Here is a 20,376-nt window from a genome sequence, read left to right as displayed (position 1 = left end):
GATAAAGCAAGCTGGTTCGGTCGATCCATTTTTTATTTTTCTAATTATAGGTATCGGTTTTTTGAAGAACTGGTACCTATAACATTAGTATAGGTGTCGGTCTTTAAAAAAAAGATACTAATAGTATAGGTATCTATTTTTGTCTAAAACCGACACCTATAGCTTCTTAAAAGTGTCAGTTTTTAATTTGTTCATCCCGTGACGATGGAAAACGGCCAATAGATACTGGTTTAAAAGAACCGGCACCTATAAGCCGACTTCTATTAAGGTTTCTGGTTTCTGTAGTAGTGTTATTATGGCAACCAATAGGGCTCTATGGTCCTATTTGGGAAAGCTTTTAGCTGCTGCAGCTTCTCCAAAAATCAAAAACTCCTTAAACAGTCTAACTTTTAGACCAGATTTTGAGAAACTATAGTTGTAGAATTCAAAAAATGAACTAGAAGCCAGAAGCGGGAAAACTCAGCTTTTCCAGATTCTCAGAAGCTAGCTACTAACTAGTTATTTTTCAGAATTTTAAGCTTCCCCAAACAGGCCCTATATGTACAGTAAAAGGATAGATTAATTTGTGACGATGCGGCATGACTAGAAATCATTAGGACTCCCTCCGTTTAAGCTTTGATTTTTTTTCTTAGTTAATTTTTTTAATATGATGACGTTTATAGATAAATTATAGTAATATTTTTAACACCAAATAAATATAGTAACAAAATATTGAATATATTCAATGTTCTTTTTAGTTAAACTAATTTGGTATTATAAAAGTTGATATGTTTGTCTACAAACTTGATCAAATTTAGAGAAGTTCAACTTATAAAAAATAGTCAAAGCGTTTTATAATATGAAACGACAAAGATAGTATTTATCTAAAGTTAGTGGGTACCACATTTCTGTAAGAATATATCCCAGTACGATACTTTTTTTGAACTAGGAGAGCTCTGCTCCACCATTTCCATTAACAGAAATAATAACGGGTTCACAACACACCCACTACAAAAGCGAAGAAAAGAACACAAAAGGGAAACGACCACAACCTCCTCCCCCGCCCCCTAATCCAGGTGCCATCCGACCATGGTTGGGGTGAAGGGAATTACACACAGTCCCTTAAACATACCCAACAAACATTCAGACAACTTTCCAGCCATTATATTCCTAAGAACATAACAACCCATACTTTCTAACAAAACCCAAAAACTCAGCCATTGGCTCATGTTTCAACACCCCCCCCTCCCCAACCAATGCTTGAAGATCCTTCCAGCTCTGAAACTCCAACCATACCGGGCACTGTAGAATTTAGCGGCTACCTACTAATTAGCACCCTGGCCCCCTCCAGCAAGATTCTTGCCTCTTCCTCCTTGTTCTGCAAAATCGCCCAATTTTCTATATTATGCGCAATCTGAAAAATCACCTCCATAGGATCATTTTGAATTATATGATCGAAGCAAGCCCTGTTTCTGATTTTTCAGATGCTCTACAAAATGGCAGCTATTCCTATTGAAACCAGATTCCTATTCTTTTTAGAGAACTTGTTTAACCATCCCCCCATTACTTCTTTTAACCCCACAGGTATAGGCAAAAACACAATGCATGGTATGCCACACAAAACGTGCTAAACTGAACTAAAAAAACAAATGATTTATGCAGGTTTGTTGCAAAACTGACACTTTGCAGTGCCCTTCTTCCATCCTCTTTTAATAAGATTGTCTTTTGTCAAAATACTATTTTTTTAAGCCAACCAAATAAACACTTTGATTTTAGTAGGAACCTTAAATCTCCAGATTTTCTTAAAAGCAGGGGCGGATCTAGAAAAAAATAGTAGTGGGGGCTAAATAAACTACATCAGCATAAATCGAACCTCCAGTCCCCACATCCTATGGATCTATGAAAAAAAAATTTAGTGGGGGCTTAGAGGGGTCTCCACTTGTAGCGCCCGTTCCGTCGTGGCACCTAGCGGGAAAATTATCTCCTAAAAAAAACCTAATTGCGAAATTTGTTTCTTCACTTGTCGTCAAGTGTCCGTGCCATCTCAAGATCTCAAATCCCCGATCTATCGTCGAGTTCAAATCCGAATCCAAATCCTTCCAAATCAAATTCCTCCACAAATGTCTATTTTGCCTCCCCCGGGTCGATGGGCCGAATCTCGCTCGGCCCATCTCTCTCTCCCCTCCCCGGCGCGCTCCCCCTCCGCTCCGCCCCGCCCGCGCGCCAAGCGCCCCCTCCCCTCGCTCTCCTTCTCCTCTCCCTGGCGAGCGCCCCGCTCGCGAAAGACGGCTCCCGCGCGCCGTTGTTCGCGCGCGCGCCCGCGTGGTTCCCCGCCCGAGCCGCGTCGTCTGCGCCGTCCGTGTCGCCCGGTCCCGCTGCCCAGCCGCGCCGCCCGTTGTTTCCCCGCGCGCGCGTGCCGAGTGGCCGACCGCCTGGTCGCCGCCGCCGTCACCCTCTGCCGCACCAGCCCGCGCCTGTCGCCCGTGTCGTCGCGCCGCTCCAAACTGCCCCGCCGTCATCGCCGTCGTCATCGCCTCGGCCCCGCCACTCCGCGCGCAAGCCCCCAAGGGACGGAGGCCGAGCCCTCTTCCCCCTGCCGCGACGCCCCCGTTCCCCTCCTCCTTTTTCCCAAATCGGCAAAGGGGCAAGCCCCTTTCTCCCCCTCCTTTTTCCCCTTTTCCTCCCGCCGGCGTCATCCCCCCTTCCTCCTGTCGCCGTTTTGGCTGCTAGCCGGAGCGCCAGCTCGCGCCTTGACCGCCAAAGTCGGTTTCCAAACCGACATTGCCGCCCCCTATAAACTCCGGCGCCCTCCTTTCCCATTCTCCCCTCCAATCTCCCTCGTTTTCGCCTCCGCGCCATTGCCGCCCCTCTGTTTCGCCATCGCCGTTCGTCGTTGCGCGTGTCGGAGGAGCCGGCACGAGCAAGGACGCGGAAGGGGACTTCGGCCGCGCCCTCTCCTTCCTCTTCCCCGGCCCGAGGCCGGAGAGATTACTCCCACGCCGTCGGCCTCTCGTCGCAGTGCCCCAACCCGCACGGTAGTGCCTCTCTCCGTTCTCCCTCCTCGCTTCCTCTCCCCCCCTTAGTTTTCGGTGATAGCACGAGTAGCCACCCCGTAGCTAGCCGGCGCCGCCCCGACCGTTGCCGTCGCTCGCCGTGTGCTCGCCGCCGTCGCCGCTCGAGTTCCGTAGCACCCGCTCGTCGCTCGGTGTAGCTCCGCCCAATCCGACGCTAGTATCGGATTCCTGTGGCCGCATAAATGCTCTCATCGCCGGGAATCGACCCCTCGTGACCTCGTCGCCGTTTCCCTCTCCCCTCCCCGCCGGTTGCCGCCGCCGCGATTCGCCGCCGTCAAGCTTCCTCCGGCGAATCCGAGCCGTTGGCTCGTCTCCCCTCGTCTCGTGCAACCACCCGGTGTGCTCGCTTTCGCCGGTATCGCCGTGGTTCGCTCCGCCGCTCGCCGCTGTTGTCCGCCGTCCGTTCCGGCTGGCGTTGTCGTCTACCTCCCGCCAGCCCACGTGGCAGCCACGTAGGCGCCACGTCGGCGCCAGCTCAGCCGAGGTCGGGACGGGCCGACCCCGGTCAGCCCCTCCCGTGCGCGCGTTCCACCGCAAGCCGTGAGGCTGCGCGTGGGCCCGCCGCATCCTTTCCACCGTGAACCGTGCGCGTGCACCGCGTCCCTTCCCGCCCGCGCGCGTGCGCCGCGTGCTCCCTCCGCACGGTGAGCCGAGCCGCTGACAAGCGGGTCCCACCCGGGACCGCGCACGGTGGGCCCGGTCCACCGGCTCTCTCTCCTCCCTCCCGCGCACGCGACCGTCTTGGGCCGCCTTGGGCCGGCCGGCCCATTTAGCTCGGCCGGTCCGCTCCAATTCCCTTGGGTCGCGCCCTATCCGCCCGAGGAAAAGTCTATAATCCCTCCCTCTTTTCTTTTCTCTTCTTTTTCTTTTCCAAAAAGGATTTAATTAAATCCTTTTCCTTTAGACCAAAAAATCCAATAATCTTAGAAATTCAATATCTTCCCAACCGTAAATCCGTTTGACTCCGTTCAACTTCCAAAATTCCTCAAATCTCGAGATCTATCTAATGGCACGCTTAGAGGTCATTAATAGGGCCTTATTTTCACCGTTTGTTGAGTTGTCCCGTTTCGCGTGTAGTTTCGGAGCCCGAAGACCCGCAGTGCGAGGATTTCGAGGATCAAGCTCCAGATCTCGAGCAAGGCAAGCCACCTTTGAACATCTTGAGCCTATAATTGAAATTTAATTATGTTGCTTGAAAAATATTATGCATTAATAGGACCGTACTTAATCTGTTTGTCCCATCTGCAAGGCAGATTGGCGGACCTACCTAGTTTGTTGCATTGATCCTCCCTTTGTTAATTGTTATATCATGTCCCCTTGTAACCATCTAGTTGCGTCTCGATATTCGTGCACCCTGTGCGAGTATCGACGGACGCCTTCAAACTTATAATCTGAATAACAACTTGGGTAAAACTTGGGTTTTACAAAAGATTTGGAAAACCCGACACCTGGGTCGGTGCTTGCGAACTAAATGAATTTCCAAAACCGCGGACCGGGGAACGTACCGGGTGTACGGTTTCCCGCTCTTGCACTTAAGGACCGTTTCCTTGGAATTTCATCCGAACATAAGACAAGTACGACCACATGGGTGGAATGGGACACCCCTGGCTGAGTAACTAGCTTATCAGGGGAGCCTTGATGCCGAGAGACATGTTGATTCGCCGGGGTGGTGTCGGGGAGGACCCCTGGGCTTCCTGGCACAGTATGATCTGGGACCTAACCTGTTGTTCGTCTGGGACCCCTCTCGTCGGCATATGGTAAACCTGTGTCGGCATTGGAAATGCCTTGTCATGAAAGCTTGGAGGTCTCCCGACGTGGCTGATCCCTACGGGCTGGGTGATCCGGGTTAGTAATGTCGTGTGGGTAAAGTGTACCCCCTCTGCAGAGGTCATTAAACTGTTCGAACAGCCGTGTCCACGGTCATGGGCGGATGTGAGGTGATTCCTAGCGTAGTTTTGTTTGACTACTGCTTGTGAAATTGCTGTTGTGGAAAGGGGTTCGATGTTTGAAAAATCTGCAGCTGATGGGATCAGCTAGGCCCGGGTGGCCGTTTGAAGGTTGTTGGCCCGGGTGGCCGTTTGAAAAGCTGTTGGCCGGGTGCCAACCTTGATTCAATTCTAAAGACTGATACATTGCACAAACTCCGACCGGACGAGACGCACTGTCTCATCCGTGTCGTTTGAGAAGCACTCACTTAGTTGTTTTTAGAAAAGAGTTCAAATAAAATCAATTGCAAAAACAACAGCCTTTCCTTGAAAGCCTGCATTAAACACTTATTTCCCATGGCTTGCTGAGTACTCCCGTACTCACCCTTGCTCTATATAAATAATCCCCCCCCAGTTGCTGAAGAAGATGAAGCGGACCCTGCTGAAGAGGAGTTCTTCCAGGAGCAAGCCGGCTACGATGAGTTTTAGGGTTTCGGCCTAGTTCCCAAGTCGCGCCTGTGTTGTTTGGCCCAAGTCTTGGCTTCCGCTTCCCTTTTGTAACGCAGTTGTGAGCTCGGGATCTGTCCGCAGCCCAACATGACTGTACCTCTACTCTATAATAAAGAGACCTCTGTTGCTGTGATATTCTGTCTCCCTGTGATACCAGCACTGTTTCCTGGGACTGGTATCGTTTAACAGGTTAATTTAGAGCGTCACGGGCTAGTTCCGGTCGGGACTAGTTCGGGGCGTGACAAGAGACTTGTTCGGGGCGTGAGGGTGGCCATTTCCATGCGCATTATGCTGAAAACTGGCTACGGCTGCGGCTAAACCTTGCAAGATATGTGTTGGTCTGTGAGGGCAGTCTATGACCTATGAAAGCTATCAGATGTAAGCGGGCCTGGCCTGGGGGAAGGCGGGACGTTACAAAATGGTATCAGAGCCGACTCTCGCGGTTTCACAGGCACGTGTGTCGCAGTTGCGCAGGCATGGTGCGCATGGCTGGTGTAGACCGGGAGTGGTTACACAGCATGGCACATGCGCTGGCACTGGACACATGGACGTGGCCAAGAGAGGACGTTCCTAGCCTAGGGTTGATCGACGGGGGCGTCGATCTCTCTTAAGGGGGTGAGGGTGTAACATCCCGGCCTAGGGCTTAATAGGATTAATAGAATACTCATATCAACAAGTTACAAGTTCTTTTCCGGAAGCCAACCCCATTTTTTGTAAGTGTCCAAATGAGTTTGTCCTTCCTATTTTGCAAAACTTTCCCATTACAAAGCTTTTTAAATTGTTCCCATTTCACAGCCCTATCCCCCCTATTGTCCTTCTGAAATTAAAGGGCATCCCAGCCCATATCAAAGACCTTTGCTATTGACACTTTTTTTTTGTGAAAGTTATATTATATAAGCCTGGGAATTGTTCAGCCAAAGGCCTGTCTCCTATCCATGTGTCTTCCAATCCCAGTACGATACTAGTGAAGAAAAGATCATGCATGCGCATGTGATTTATCTGTACCTATCTCTTATGCTCGGATATCTTCATGAGCTGAGCTTGCAAGTCGTCCAACAACAAATTCTCCTCATGAAGTTCCTGAATGAATTTATCCCTCCTCTGCAAAATAACTTAGTAAAATGAGGGCCAAAAGACTATATACAACTGGGTAGGAATTAATTCACAAGAGAATACGTACATGAATGAAATATTCAAAAAATCGTGCAATAAATAAGTACATAGATAAAACGGTAAAGAAAAACAAAAGAAAAGAATCTGAACAATGTGTTTAAATTGCAAGTACCTCTTCCAATTGCTTAGCTTCCATTTCCGCCAACTCTTCTTGTGTTCTTGTGTCGTTGGAAGCCGCAGTATCTGGAAAGTTAGATAAGAAATTAATTAATATTAATTAGTTTATACTTATTAGATTATGAAGCAAGCTACGGACGGGGATGGGAATTGCGCAATTCGGTAGTAGAATTCTTTGCATGCATTAATTAATTAGCTAAATGAGAGTAAGGCCGTAAGAACCTGTTGGTTCTTCGCCGTCCCTTATCAGTGTAATTGTGGGACGTCTGGGGTGTTTCTTGGTTAAGTGCCTCAGTGCGGCTTCCACACTATGCACCTTGTCGTGGAGACGGATGGTGACATGCTCAAGTGAGAGCAGGTTCTCCAATCCGAAGCCAAAATCAGCCCTAGAGCTGAAATCGCGCAGGCTGAAACTGAACTCGACTCTCCGAACCTTTGGCATGGCTCCTCGTTGAAAATCTGGCCCGAAGGTTCAAGAGAGTGAACTCTATAAGAGAAGGAAATCACGAGCGGTGATCACGAGCGGCCTTTCATTTGATCTTGATGATATCCACAGGGAACGGAGACTCGGCAACCCTCCAAGGATCTTCAGGTCCCCCAAACGCAGCTCCGGGGCCTCGATGCATAAGTAGTAGAGTGCTGAAAGACTCCCTATCCACTCGGCCGGCAACGCGGTTCTGGTCATGGTCAATCTCCGAAGACGACGAGGTGGATCAAAGAACTTCTCCATGCGATCAAAGTTGGATGATCCACCAAAATTATCAACGACGAGAGTTTGCAGGTTTTGCAAGTTGCTCAGAGACCGCAAGAAAGCATCCTCCATTTGCTCATCCAGTTCTTCAAAGCGAATTTCAAGAATCCTCAGTTTTGTCAGCTGTCCCAACTCATCTTTAACAAAGTGAAGAGTACTCACTGAGTATAACCGCAGGTCCTCCAGGGCCACTAGGTTCCCAATCCCACTAGGCAATCTTGCAGTGCTGTCAACACAAAGGCACATCAGTTTTCTTAGGCGACAGATGCTCCGTGGCAGTTCTTGTATGCCAGTTTCCCTCAAGTCCAGTGTCTGTAGAAACTCTAGTTCTCCTATTCCATCTGGGAGCTCACTGATAGGTGCCCCCACTAGTCCTAGGTACCTCAACAGAAATAACTTTCCAACGTACTTAAGCTAGAACACGCAGAAACTTAAACCCTGACAGTAGCGGCATCATATTAGCAGAACACATACTTGCATTAAATGACCTCACGTTCGCCAAGTCAATGTTAGTCTGCAGAGTGTGGTCTTCATTATTTCCTTGGAGGGCTAACCTGCGGGGCCTACCCCTTCCTGAGGATAGCATGTTGTCTATCAGGAGAGTAACAAAGTTTTCTTCTCTTGCGAGGTAACGGAGGAGATGAAGCACCGCACCATGAACACGGCAACCATCCACCGAGTCTCTGTCACCGACCTCTACTGGCTGGATCATGCTCCTGTTTATTAGCTCCGCGAAGTAACTCTCTCCGACTCCAAATAAGCTTCTACCGCCATCATATTCAATAAAACCTTCAGCTATCCACCTCCAAATTAAAAAGTCTTTCTTGATTAAATAATCTTCTGGAAATATGCTTAGATACAACAAGCAAGTCCTTAAATGTGGCGGTAGATCATAATAGCTCAAAGACAATATACGTATCATATCATCCATAACTCTGCCATTTACATGCCCAAAAGCAATAGAATTGTATACCATATACCACTGTTCAATTGTTTTACCAGCCAATGCACCAGCTATTGTAAGGACAGCTAATGGCAAGCCATCACATTTCTTCAATAATTTGTCACGAACCTCAGCCAATTCAACACCATCGGAATTGTCTTCACCACTAAATATTCTTTTGCAGAGTAATCTTTTGGAGTTCTCAGGAGAGAGGGGCCGCATTGTATAAACATCATCAGCACTTGATGCAACTTCAAATATACGGGTTGTTGTGATTACTCTACTCCCATTATTATTTTCCAACAAAGCTAATCTGATCACCTCCCATGCTTCCATAGACCAGATGTCATCAACAACAATGAAGTATCTATATCCATGTCAAAGGGATACGAATTAGTAAAACTAATCGGTAACATGTGCATTCGCATGGGATACTTGTACTATGCACTTTGCACCTAATATTTAATAAATGTTATATGTAAACTGGTTTAAATACTCCAAAAAAACAACTTAATTTTATTAATAGTTCTCACATTCAAAATTGGATAAACAATAGAATTAATAAACACAAGGTTTTTTTACGGAGTCTTAGTTATCCACGGTTAAATATTTCCAATATTCAGAATTAATAATTAAGATGTGGGGCTTGGTTTTGAGTCTCATTAATAGTATTTTCATGGCTTATAGTTTCAAAATTCGGATCAACTAGGAAGATAGCCCACGTATTTGCGCGGGCATGTATGTAGGTTGTATTTGAGAACTTCATAAGAATGAAATAGCAATCAAATGCTCTACCATGTTTCAAAAGTCTTAATTGTCCATATATTTTCTTTATTGGCACATTTACATAATTTTTATGCTATTTGTAGGCTTTAAACTATATATATTTAATTTATTCCCATAAGCAATTATCTATAATCTTCTTCGTTATCTACAATAAAGTTAGACTTAGTTTGTTTAGAAAACATATAACAAATTAATTAAATTAAAAGTAAGGTGTTTGTATATCCTTTTTCCTAACAAATTCTGACAAAAACTATCCTCGCTAATAAATAAGTTTTATTTGCACCATCAAGCTAGCTAGTCCTCCTTCTAACAAATTAGAGAAAATCTTACAAATTCTAAGAGAAATATACAAAATATTTGATCTTGATGTTCACTTAAATCAGTGATTAGGCCATTATATCTTTATTTTAAAAAGAGTAAATTTCACAAATGTATAGGTACAATTGGGCAAAGACCCCAAATCAAATCCCCTCCCTCTCCTATGCATAGAACCCCCACCCCGTCTTCCCTATGCCGACTTGTCCCCTCCCCTTTCTCTCCTATTTTCAAGTAAAAAATTTAAGAAAAGATATCAATAGTTAGACTATAATTTGTAAACCACATATCCAAATTTTAAGCTGTATGAACCATTGTTTTCTAAAAAGAAATTTTAAGCAATAATTCAAGAACCATAATACGCAAATATTTGTAGTCCTTACTTAATATGTAAATAGCTATAATATATTGTAAAAATGTGAAATATAGTTTGTACCAAACAGTTTAAATTATCTTTGTAGTAGTATGGCACCAAAGATAAAAGGAAACAAAATAGGCTAGGCACTGGATCATGGATAAAAAAGAATGCTCCGAACGAAAATCGATTGGCCACGGAATCCTGAAAAAACGTAGATTGAGTAATTAACTGCTAAAATCCTGAATGTGTTTAGCGAAAAAAACAGGTGACACATTTTTAGACAATACTTTTTTCATTTGTGTTTTTAACAATATGTCCTGAGGAATATTTTAATTACTCATTATTTCATCTTTGAACTATCAATGTAGGCCCAATGATGCAACTAAAATCTATCTATACTCAATAATCATAGTGTGAAATGATAAGTTGATTTGATATTTGATATTATATTTTAGATCTATTTTTGACTGTGCATGTTTTGTGAAGTAATATTTTCTTTCTTATGCTACCGCCTTCACTCAATAGTTGACGCTGGTCGTCATAAAAAAATATACAGAGGAAATATAATACAAAAGAAAATGTTTTTTCTTCGGTAGTAAGCAGTACGTATGTATGCAATACATTTTTTCGCTGTATAACTTTTCCTTACTGGGTCGTAACTCGTATGTATGTATGCCTTTTTGGCCTTTTCCGGCCAAAATTTTCTATGGTAAGTATTACACGGTAAATTAGGAGAGATGGATTACTATTTAACATATCTAATCTAATGGTATAAACTAATGGGTCCACCAATTTAAATGAAAATTGAGGGTTATATTTTTTTCTTAGAATTTCTAAGATTTTTTCGGTTTTATTAGAGTGCCATATGGTAGCTTGAGAGCGTTTTTAGAGCGTCATGTGGCAGCATGAGAGGGTTTGTAGAGAGTTTAATAGACTTTTAGTATATAACAGATATATAGATTTCATAATTGCTTAAATGACATGCAAAAAATCAGAAAATGTAGCCCCAATTAATGTGATATATTTCTCTTCAAAGTTATGTATATGAGTTTTTAAATGTAAAATATCTAAAGATATAAGCGGGTCAAATATTAGTATTATGATTTAGATGTTATATTTGCTTAATTGTTTACCAAAATTTTTTCCTTTTCTAAAAAACACGAAAATAGGAGAAAAATATGTGAAAAAGAAGGGGAAAGAATTAGAGATGGGGGGAGACTGAGTAGACGTACGTAATAACGTACGTACGTACTTGCCAACAGGCCGAGGTGGGCCTAAGGGTAAGGAGATGATTTTTTTTCCTACTAAATCTAATGGTTATAAATAATGGGTCCACCAAATTTAATGAAAATTAACGGCTATATGTTGTTACATTTTAAGAATTTCTCTAATTTATTAGAGATGATTTTTTTTCCTACTAAATCTAATGGTTATAAATAATGGGTCCACCAAATTTAATGAAAATCAACGGTTAGATATTGTTACTTTTTAAGAATTTCTCTAATTTATTAGAGTGCCATGTGGCGGCTTGGGAGAGTTTATAAGATGCCACATGGCGGCTTAAGAGCATTTGTAGGAAGTTTAATGGACTTTTAGTATATAATAGTGTCACACCCCAATCCGGCACCGCCGCACAACGGCACTTGATAGAAGCGTGTCGTAGGAAAAACGGCGCGAACCGCTTCCTACGAAACCGCGATCTCGGTACCAGTCCCAGGACATAGTGCCGGTACCCACGGTGACAAATATGAATCATTGCAAATCCTTAAAATAAATAGATGACTTATTTACCTTAACTTAGGTTGCAGCTCAGAACAACCCGAGAATACAACCGACGACACGGACGAGGAAACACCAACAACAGCAGCAGCAGCGGAACCAACGAACTAACACCCAACACCACAGGCGACGGCTGGGAACCAGAACGAAACCCTATTCTTCACTTCACTTCATCTTCTCTTCAGGGCGGAGGAACTATATATATATTTATATAGAGCAAGGGTAAGTACTTTCGTACTCAGCAAGTCACGGGAATTTAGGTGTTTAATGCAAGCTTGGAAGAGAGGCAAGGTTGTTTTGCAAATCCTTTGTTTGAAATCATTTTTGAAATCACTAAGTGATTTACTTCTTGTTAAGTTTGGGTCAAAAAGAGACTTGCGTCTCAAATCGACTTAAGAGATGCTTTTCAACAACTCAATTGGTAATGTACCGACCTCCCGGGTCAGATCATTACTTCTCGGCTCCCAGAGCCATTTCACTTGATTAGGCGGCTCCCAGAGCCTTTTTCAATTTCTCGGACTCCCAGAGTCCAGCTGCCTAGCAGCAAAACAATCCGCTTCCACTCGGGAAGCCTAGTCTATGATGCCCGCAGACATCCCGAATCACACAGATTCGTTTCTGACCACTCAGGTCATCCATCTGCCACATAGGCTGATTCTGGTTACGATTCCCACACCACAACAACTTTTCACAAAGCACAGGCAAACAACTCTACGCAACAGGAACCACCTCACATCCGCCCATGACCGTGGGCACGGCTGTTCGAACAGTTAGTTAACCTCTGCAGAGGGGTACACTTTACCCACAAGACGCGAACTTACTCCAGACACTGGCCGGTGTCAGAGGTTCGCGACAAAACCTTTCCCAAGCCGACCCAGGGATACCTCATGCCACATAGAAGGATCAAATCCTCACATAAACATAGGTCATTTTAGGCGTTCACAAATCAAACTCCAACTACCTCGATCGGTAATTCAGCAAGCTTCTCGTTCTTGCATTAATAGGAACCCCGGCGTTAACAACTATTGGCATGCGAGGTTTCCCTGAATCGACTAGTTACTTAGCCAGGGTGTCCCATTCCACCTTGTGGTTGCACTTTGATTATGTTCGATGAGTTTCCCACAGGAATCGGTCCTTATATGCGAATACGGGACAGTGCCACATAGGCACAACCCCCGCATCGCGAGTTTTCACAATTCATTTTATTTTCAAACACACCGACACCACATGTCAGGTTTTCAAGGCTTCACAAACCCATTTCCCAAGTTTTCGACAATCAACTATGTATGTGGGATAATAGGTATATGCGCTCAGAGAGCACGAATACCGAAGTACCACAAGGGTGGAGCGACAAGGAATCAGGGTAGTACAGCCTACAGGAATTAGTGCGACTACTGGGTAGGTCCGTCGGTTTGGCACACAAACCGAGGCCAAGCAAGTTAAGTGTGTGATTCTAATAATGCAAATTACAAACAAAATAATAATGATTTTCCAATTATAGGAGCAATTGATCAAAGGGTGACTTGCCTTGCTCAAGGTCTTCACGAAGCTTCACGAATCTTCGAGAAAACCCGCGATCGACGAAAATCCGGTAACCGCAACTATACGCAAACAATCAAAAACCTAAACAAAAGACCAAAAGAAAGATCCTATTTAGACTAATTAGTAGTGCCATTAAATAGATCTCAATTTTATGGGAATACTAGAAGTTGAACGGAGTCAATCGGAGTTGCGAATTGGGTGATATGAATTTTGGAAGTTTAATTGGAGTTTCTGGAATAGGAGAAATGGTTTATGGAATTTATAGAAATAATATTCTCAAGAATATTATTGACAGTCACTGTCATGCGGGACCAAAGGAAATGGTTTATGGAATTTTGGAATAAGGAATTGATTTATGGGACAAAGGAAAAAGGATTTATTAAATCCCTGGAAAAAGAAAAGGATGGAGGGATGTTAATTGGACTTGGGCCGAGCGAAGGGGCGCGGCCCGAAGAGATGCGCGGGCGCGGCCGAGGCGAGCGGGCCGGCGCGTGGGAGGGAGGCGGCCCAAGGCCGAACGAGGCGCGGCCCACGCGACGCAAGCCGATGGACGCGGTCCACCGAGTCGGGCGCAAGGCGGGACCCACAAGGCGACGACACGGCTCACGCGAGCGGGGGTGCACGCAAGGCGGCACGTTGGATCGGTGGACCGGGAGACCTTTGACCGGTCTCCGCGGGGCCTGGCAGGTAGATGTGGCGTCCTCGTGGACAGCCACGTTGGCACGACGAGGGAGGAGGCCGGGCGGCCAATCCGACGGCTCACGGCGTGCGGTGAGTTCCGGCGAGCGGCGGCGAACCGGAGTGGGCGGCGGGCACCGGAAGTGAGAGGGGGTCAAGGCGGGATGATTCAACGGTGCGGATGAGGGAGAGGCGGCGACACGGCGGCTGGCGACGGCGGCCGTGCGGCGGCAGGATGGGTGGCACGGCGCGGCCGCAGTCGGCGAGGCGGGCGGCCGCGGTGGCGCGCCGGGGAGGTTCAAGAGGACACGGGGTGGGTCACGGCGCAAGGAATCGGCGAGAGAAGGGCCGACGGCGGCGGATTGCGGCGGCGGCCATCGCCGGCGGAAAGAAGGGGAAAATCTCGCCGATGCAACGGGAGTCCAATTCACCGGGGAAGGAGCTTCTACACGGCTTCGGGAACTCGTTTCAAGCCACGGGCGGCGATGAGCTAGCCTAGGGAGTCATGGCGACAGCGAGCGACCTCCGGGGCAGAGCAATGGCGTGCGGCGGGCTATGGCGTGCGGCAGGAGGATGGATGCGGTGGGGAGCTCACCGACGAGGGAGGAGCAGCGTTGGCGACGCGGAGGGAGTCGTGGCGAGGTGGTCGCGACGGCGGGACAGGGCGGCACCGAGTGGGCGCGGCCAGGGAACAAGAGAGGGAGACGCGAGGATGGGGGCGCCGCGGAGCTCCTCGTCGACTCCTCGTGCTCGCCGGCCTCCCGGGCACGCGCGGCAGCAGAACGAGCGACGACGGCGGCGAGCAGCCAGGCGGCAGGGGCGGCAGTGGCGCGTGGGTGTTTCGAGCGAGGCGAAGACGAAACGAGAGGGGAGGGCGCGGGCTTTATAGGCGAGGAGGAGAGGTCGGTTTGGAGGAGGGAAACCGACATTGGCGGTCAAGGGAGCTCGGCTGGTGTTCACGGGCGGCAGCGGTGGTTTCGTGGGCAGTGCGAAAGCGGCGACGGCGTGGATGCGTTGGGCGGCGAAGGCGGTGGATCGGACGGCGAAAATTGAAACGCGAGCGCAGGCTAGCAGCGTGGAGAGGTCAAGGTGGGGGCGGCGAGCTGGCGGTCATGCTCGGAGCTAGCAGCCAAGCGGCTGCAAAGGCGGTCACGGGTGTGACGCCGACTAAGGAAAAAGGTGAAAAGAGGAGGGAAACGAGCTTTGCTCCCTTGCTATTTTGGGAGGAAGGAGGATGTGAGAACGAGAGAGAGGAGCACGAGCTCTGTCTCCTGGTTTTGGAAGTATGCGGCATGGGGCATCGGGGCCGGGCGGCTGCGCGGCACAGGCGGGCCAGGGCGGCTGGCCACTGTGCAGGCGAGCGCGCGCGCGACGCCGGCGAGGGGGGGGGGTGCGGCCGGATTTCGAACGACGGCGGCGGGAAATCGGCAAAGCGGCGGTGCATAGCGCGGTGAGAGGAGAGAAAGAAAGGAAGCAGAGAGAGAGCGAGGAAAAAGAGAGGAAGAAGAGAGGCGATGCCTCTCTCTCTCTCTCGGCGCGTGCAGCGCACGTGCGGGGAGGAGGAGGAGCGGCCGAGAGGAGAGAATGGGCCGAGCAAGGGAGAAACGGCCCACAGCCAAATGGGACGCAATTTAGACTTTTTCCGAGAGAACTGATTTGGTGGGGGGGTTTTTCAATTGGAGAGAATTTGAGAAGGATTTTTGGAATTTAACCTTGATACTTTGACTTTAGAAACATAAGGTGAAGTCAAGGGAAGGATTTGAGGCGGGATTTGAATAATTCTGGATTCGTAGATGTATTTGGCGAGGATTCAAAGGAAGGATTTGAATTTCAGAATTTGATTTCAGAGACTCGAATCGGAAGAGGAATTTTCGAGGTGGAGGATTTTGATTTCGATGAGAGGGAACAACGGGATTAAATTGAGATCCTTGGCACAACTTAGACTTTCACACAAAGAACGAAAATTTTCGCTATTAGGATTTTGCCGAGTTAGTTTTTAACGACTCACGAAAAGCGGAGCGTTACAAATAGATATATAGATAGATAGATAGATAGATAAGTTGTTTTCTTGGAGTCTCAATTTAATTTTCATAATTTAATAATTCTAAAATTCATAAATAATTTAGTTGGATAACCACATCTCTTCACTATATTTTTATTATATACTTCTGTTTTAATATTTTGACCATTATAATTAACTCAATTCTATTAAGTTGGATAACCACAATTGTTCACTATTTTTTTATTAACTGGGACTTTTGTTGGCGTGGACAGTTAGTGTTTAATTATGTAGTCTAGATGGCGCACCAATAAAAGAGCAGATATATATATATATATATATATATATATATATATATATATATATATATATATATATATATATATATATATATATATATATATATATATATATATATATATATATATATATATATATATATATATATATATATATATATATATATATATATATATATATATATATATATATATATATATATATATATATATGACAACCAAATCTGAAAATGGGAGCCATCAATCATGAAGTATATGCTAAAAAACCCGATATATATATATATGGCCGAAAAAAAGAGACAAATATAGTTGAAGAATATAACTTGAGGAGGGAAACGCGAAATATATATATGCATGTTATAGCCATTGAGATGCATACAAAACCGCAAATGCAACTTTGACGATTAATTTGTACTAGCACGTACGGTGTGGACTAAAGTCTAAAAAGCAACCGCCAATTAATGGTTTGAAAACCAAGAATACTCATGAAGCGTGTGGCAATAATGGTGGATGTGGTATATATGTACCTCTTGTTCTGAAGGGAGTCTCGGCTTGCATGGATGAGTTGGTCTACATTGTTATCTGCATTGTACTGGACGTTGTTATAATTTTTTCCATCCAGTTGGTAGAGCATTTCCCAGAAAACTTTCTTCCTGTTATTAGGACACTGACTCACCGAAACAAAAGCTCCACATTGAAACTGGTCCCGATCCTTAAGCATGCTGTAGACTAGTTTGGCAAGAGTTGTCTTGCCTAGTCCTCCCATTCCAACTATGGACACTGTCTTCAATCGCCGCTCGAACGCACCACCCTCCAATGCCAACATCTCTATTAGCTCGGCCGCTGCCTGGTCAATCCCAACTAGGCTGTGCTGGTCGACGGACAGATCTGCAGGCAGGCGAGGAGGGTCGTAGATAGCAGAAACTCGAGGCTTATGTAGACTGTCATCTATCATGTACCGATCACGCCATTCATTTACCTCCTTGGCGCGTAACCTGATGTCTTTGATCTCGTCAAAGACCTTATGGGTTGTGGCCCTCTTGGTAATCTTAATGAGCCAGCTCGATCCCGTGCTGCTTGCTGCTTCGGTGGACGACTCAAGGCCGCCCAGGCGTACCAGGATGGTGTCGACTGCATCCTCCACGTCGTACGAGAGCTCCCGCAGCTCCAGTGCCCACAGCTTGTTGTGCCCCTGCTGCTCCGCGCGCGAATCTACCACATCGCGGAGGACTGAGTACATAATCTGTAGGTCCATCCGGAGAGAGTGGATGTCATGCTTTGCGCTCTTCGGCAGATTATGCTTGAATCCATCCTGGAGCAGCACCCCCAGCTTGGCCAGGACGCTGCCCAACGCCCCTGTCGCGACATCTATGCTCCCTCTCCGCATATGTTGATGTCTTTCTTGTGGCTGGCCGGTGAATGGCCGGCCGATGAGCAGGATGAGGCTAGGTAAAGGTTGCTGGTTGCAGCGGATTGCTAGCTAGCTATATAGCTAGTGCTTTTGGCTGATGACCATCTATCGCCTTTACATAGGACATATCTGTACTATTGCTTAATTAACGCTTGCTTGCCCATCACCTTTACATAGGAGAGCTAGTTACCAGTGACGACCGAGCAAGTCCACCACCTACTCCCTCCGTTTCAATTTATTTATCGTTCTAACAAACTAGAAAGATATATACCCCGCGTATTTGAAAAACTTATATATGCAGAATATCAACCGCATGACACCTATCATGTTTCAAAAGTAACTATTTATCTATATTTTTTCTTTATCAATATTGCTTAAACCATTTTTCCAAGCTATTTGTTAGCTTTTAAAATATATAATATTTAATTCATCCGTATGCAATTATCTATGATCTTTTAATTATGAAATTAGATTTAATATGTTTAGAAAACGTGTCTAACAAGTTAAGCATAAATTAAAACTAAGATGTTTTATTTGTTTAATTGAAAGTTTAGTGACTTTTTTTTAACAAATCATAAAGAACTATTGTTAGTAAACATGTTTTATTTGTATCATCAAATTAGTCCTCTTTTTAATTGGTTCAGATTGACGCAAGTTGTTACATACTTACATATAGATTAACAAAGACATATAAGTAGATCCTTGCTTCTTTGTAATATGTGTGATCTATAATTTATTTTCAAAGAGAAAAACAGTCAACATGAGTCCAATAATTTAAATTTAATAGTAACAAATATAACTTTTCAACCAACTGTATACTTCTACCATAGTGTGGCTTAATGTGCAGACAAACTCATAATACTATGGTATAGGATAGATGCAAGGCCAGTAATATCTAAGCATTTAAAACTTATTATGAAAATGAAACATGTAATGGTTGGTCTAATTTTAGTGAAAGTAAGAACCAATTTTTTTATGAACTTCTTTGATTTTCTCCAAATAGTTCAATTTAGCGGTAGCGCTAATCCGCGCGCTGCAGCGCGGAATCTTAGTCCGAGCGCCGCACAACGCTCCCTCCTTCCAGTTTTTCTGTTTTTTACCACCCCACCTTTCCTCCGCATCCCACCTTTCCTCAGATCGTTTTTTTTTTCATTTTTACCACCCCACCTTTCGTGTTTCCTTTTTTTCTTTTCCATCTCATCTGTGCTTGCCCAGTAAAATACTAACCATCCAAATTTTTCCGTTTTTCGTTCTTTCTCTTCAGTTTTTCAGTTTTTGTGTTTTAGTAAAACATTTACCGTCTAGTTTTTCTTTCTGAGTTTTCTGCTTTTCTAGTATCTCCCCACATTTCAAAGTAACGAATTTACTCCGTGCAGTTTTTCATTTACTCCCAGCCTCCCACATCTGCTCATTCAAAAGTAAAAAATTTACTCATATGAATGCCCCCGCATCGTACGGCACCATTCTAGATGGCCGTAAAAGAATTATTACCAACTTACAATGCTAGTAATTCTTTTACCAGTATTATAAATATTCTTTAGGTTTCGTTGTCTGCGAGTAAACAATTACCACCTTCCTCTTGATATAGCCCATGATCTCGTAGCCATCGTGTAGTAATATGTTTACTGATGTGTTCAATACACGGTATAAGAGTAAAAACTGAGACTTTGTGATCTGCGAGTAAAATAATTTTCACATTCCTCTCGATATAGCACATTATCTCGTAGCCATCATGTAGTAATATATTTTCTGATGTGATCAATACACAGTACAAGAGTAAAAGCTGATACTAAGAGTATTGTTGATCTGTATCACAGATGGCGATACGAACGAAAAAAAATTACAAGCCCAATCACACACAAGCGATAAAATGATTATGCCAAAAATCCATCATCTAGCAAGCACGAAAAGAATGCAAAAGCATTCTTGTTCATGTCATAGAGGCGACGAGCAAAAGAAAAATAGCAAACAACCTCCATCACCAGCGGACTCCATGCTATCCTCTGCGGCTAGCCACATAGAGCACGATGTGCAAATGTAGGACTCATGCATCCCATCAATTCAGACCAGAGATTGCACGTTAATTTGATTTGGAAAAAGAAATTAGGGCTTCATGCGTGAAGGTGAAGGAGAGTATGCAGATGCAAATCAGAGTGTCATTTCCTTACTTGCTTGTTCTGTTAATGTCGCCGATGTGGAGTGGGCGCCGGTTGTTGCTCTTCGCCCAGGTGAACACCTGCTTGCTGGTTAAGGTGTTGCCCGGCGTCCGGCAGCGAGGACCGAAGCAGTGCCTTCGCCTCAACCGTCAATCACCACGGTGTCGTCCTCCTCCTCCATGGTGTGTCACCGATCTGTGGGCTGGCCTGGTGGATCGATTCAAATCCGAAAAAAAAAAGAAAAAAATGAAGTGGGGGCGAGAGTGGTAGGTTGGGTACGGGAAAATAGAATATATACCGGAAGCAAAGAAGTTATTTTTATCGAAGTAAATCATTTACTTCGATAATAGTGGGAGCATGATGTGTTAGCGGCAAAACGAAAAACTATAGCTTGTCTGGCAAAACAGAAACAGAGCAACACAGAGTTTTTGGCGCTGCATTAACTGGCGGCTTTTCTGGATTAGAGCTTAACCTTAAATAGCAAATTACAAGAAAGTTAAACGTGGCCATAGTGGCCTCCTAATTGTGCGTGCCACACTCCTTGCCACTTCGCGCCATCCCACGAACTGGAGCACACCACG

The 20,376-nt window shown here is 45.3% G+C and overlaps 1 protein-coding gene across 2 annotated transcripts; it reads right to left on the bottom strand.

Annotated features, from left to right (window-relative positions):
• Positions 1–914: 914 nt before the first annotated feature.
• Positions 915–17,680, bottom strand: LOC107277280 (disease resistance protein RGA5-like). Of its 2 annotated transcripts, XM_015761281.3 has the most exons (5): positions 16,756–17,680; positions 7,001–8,839; positions 6,774–6,844; positions 6,494–6,589; positions 915–1,357 (listed from the first exon to the last, which is right to left on the bottom strand). In XM_015761281.3, the coding sequence occupies exons 1-2, from the start codon at positions 17,613–17,615 to the stop codon at positions 7,939–7,941; spliced, it is 1,761 nt and encodes a 586-aa protein (XP_015616767.1). In that variant the 5' UTR covers positions 17,616–17,680; the 3' UTR covers positions 915–1,357; positions 6,494–6,589; positions 6,774–6,844; positions 7,001–7,938. The 2 variants fall into 2 exon arrangements, with proteins under 2 accessions (XP_015616767.1, XP_066161715.1); XM_066305618.1 differs by lacking the exon at positions 915–1,357 and having other exon boundaries at positions 6,358–6,589.
• Between the last annotated feature and the right edge of the window lie 2,696 nt (positions 17,681–20,376).

Source organism: Oryza sativa, chromosome 11 (genome assembly GCF_034140825.1).
Source record: "Oryza sativa Japonica Group chromosome 11, ASM3414082v1".
In the NCBI taxonomy this organism is placed as follows: Eukaryota; Viridiplantae; Streptophyta; class Magnoliopsida; order Poales; family Poaceae; genus Oryza; species Oryza sativa.
Note: the sequence above shows the minus strand (reverse complement) of the source record. Positions and strands in the feature narration are given on the sequence as shown.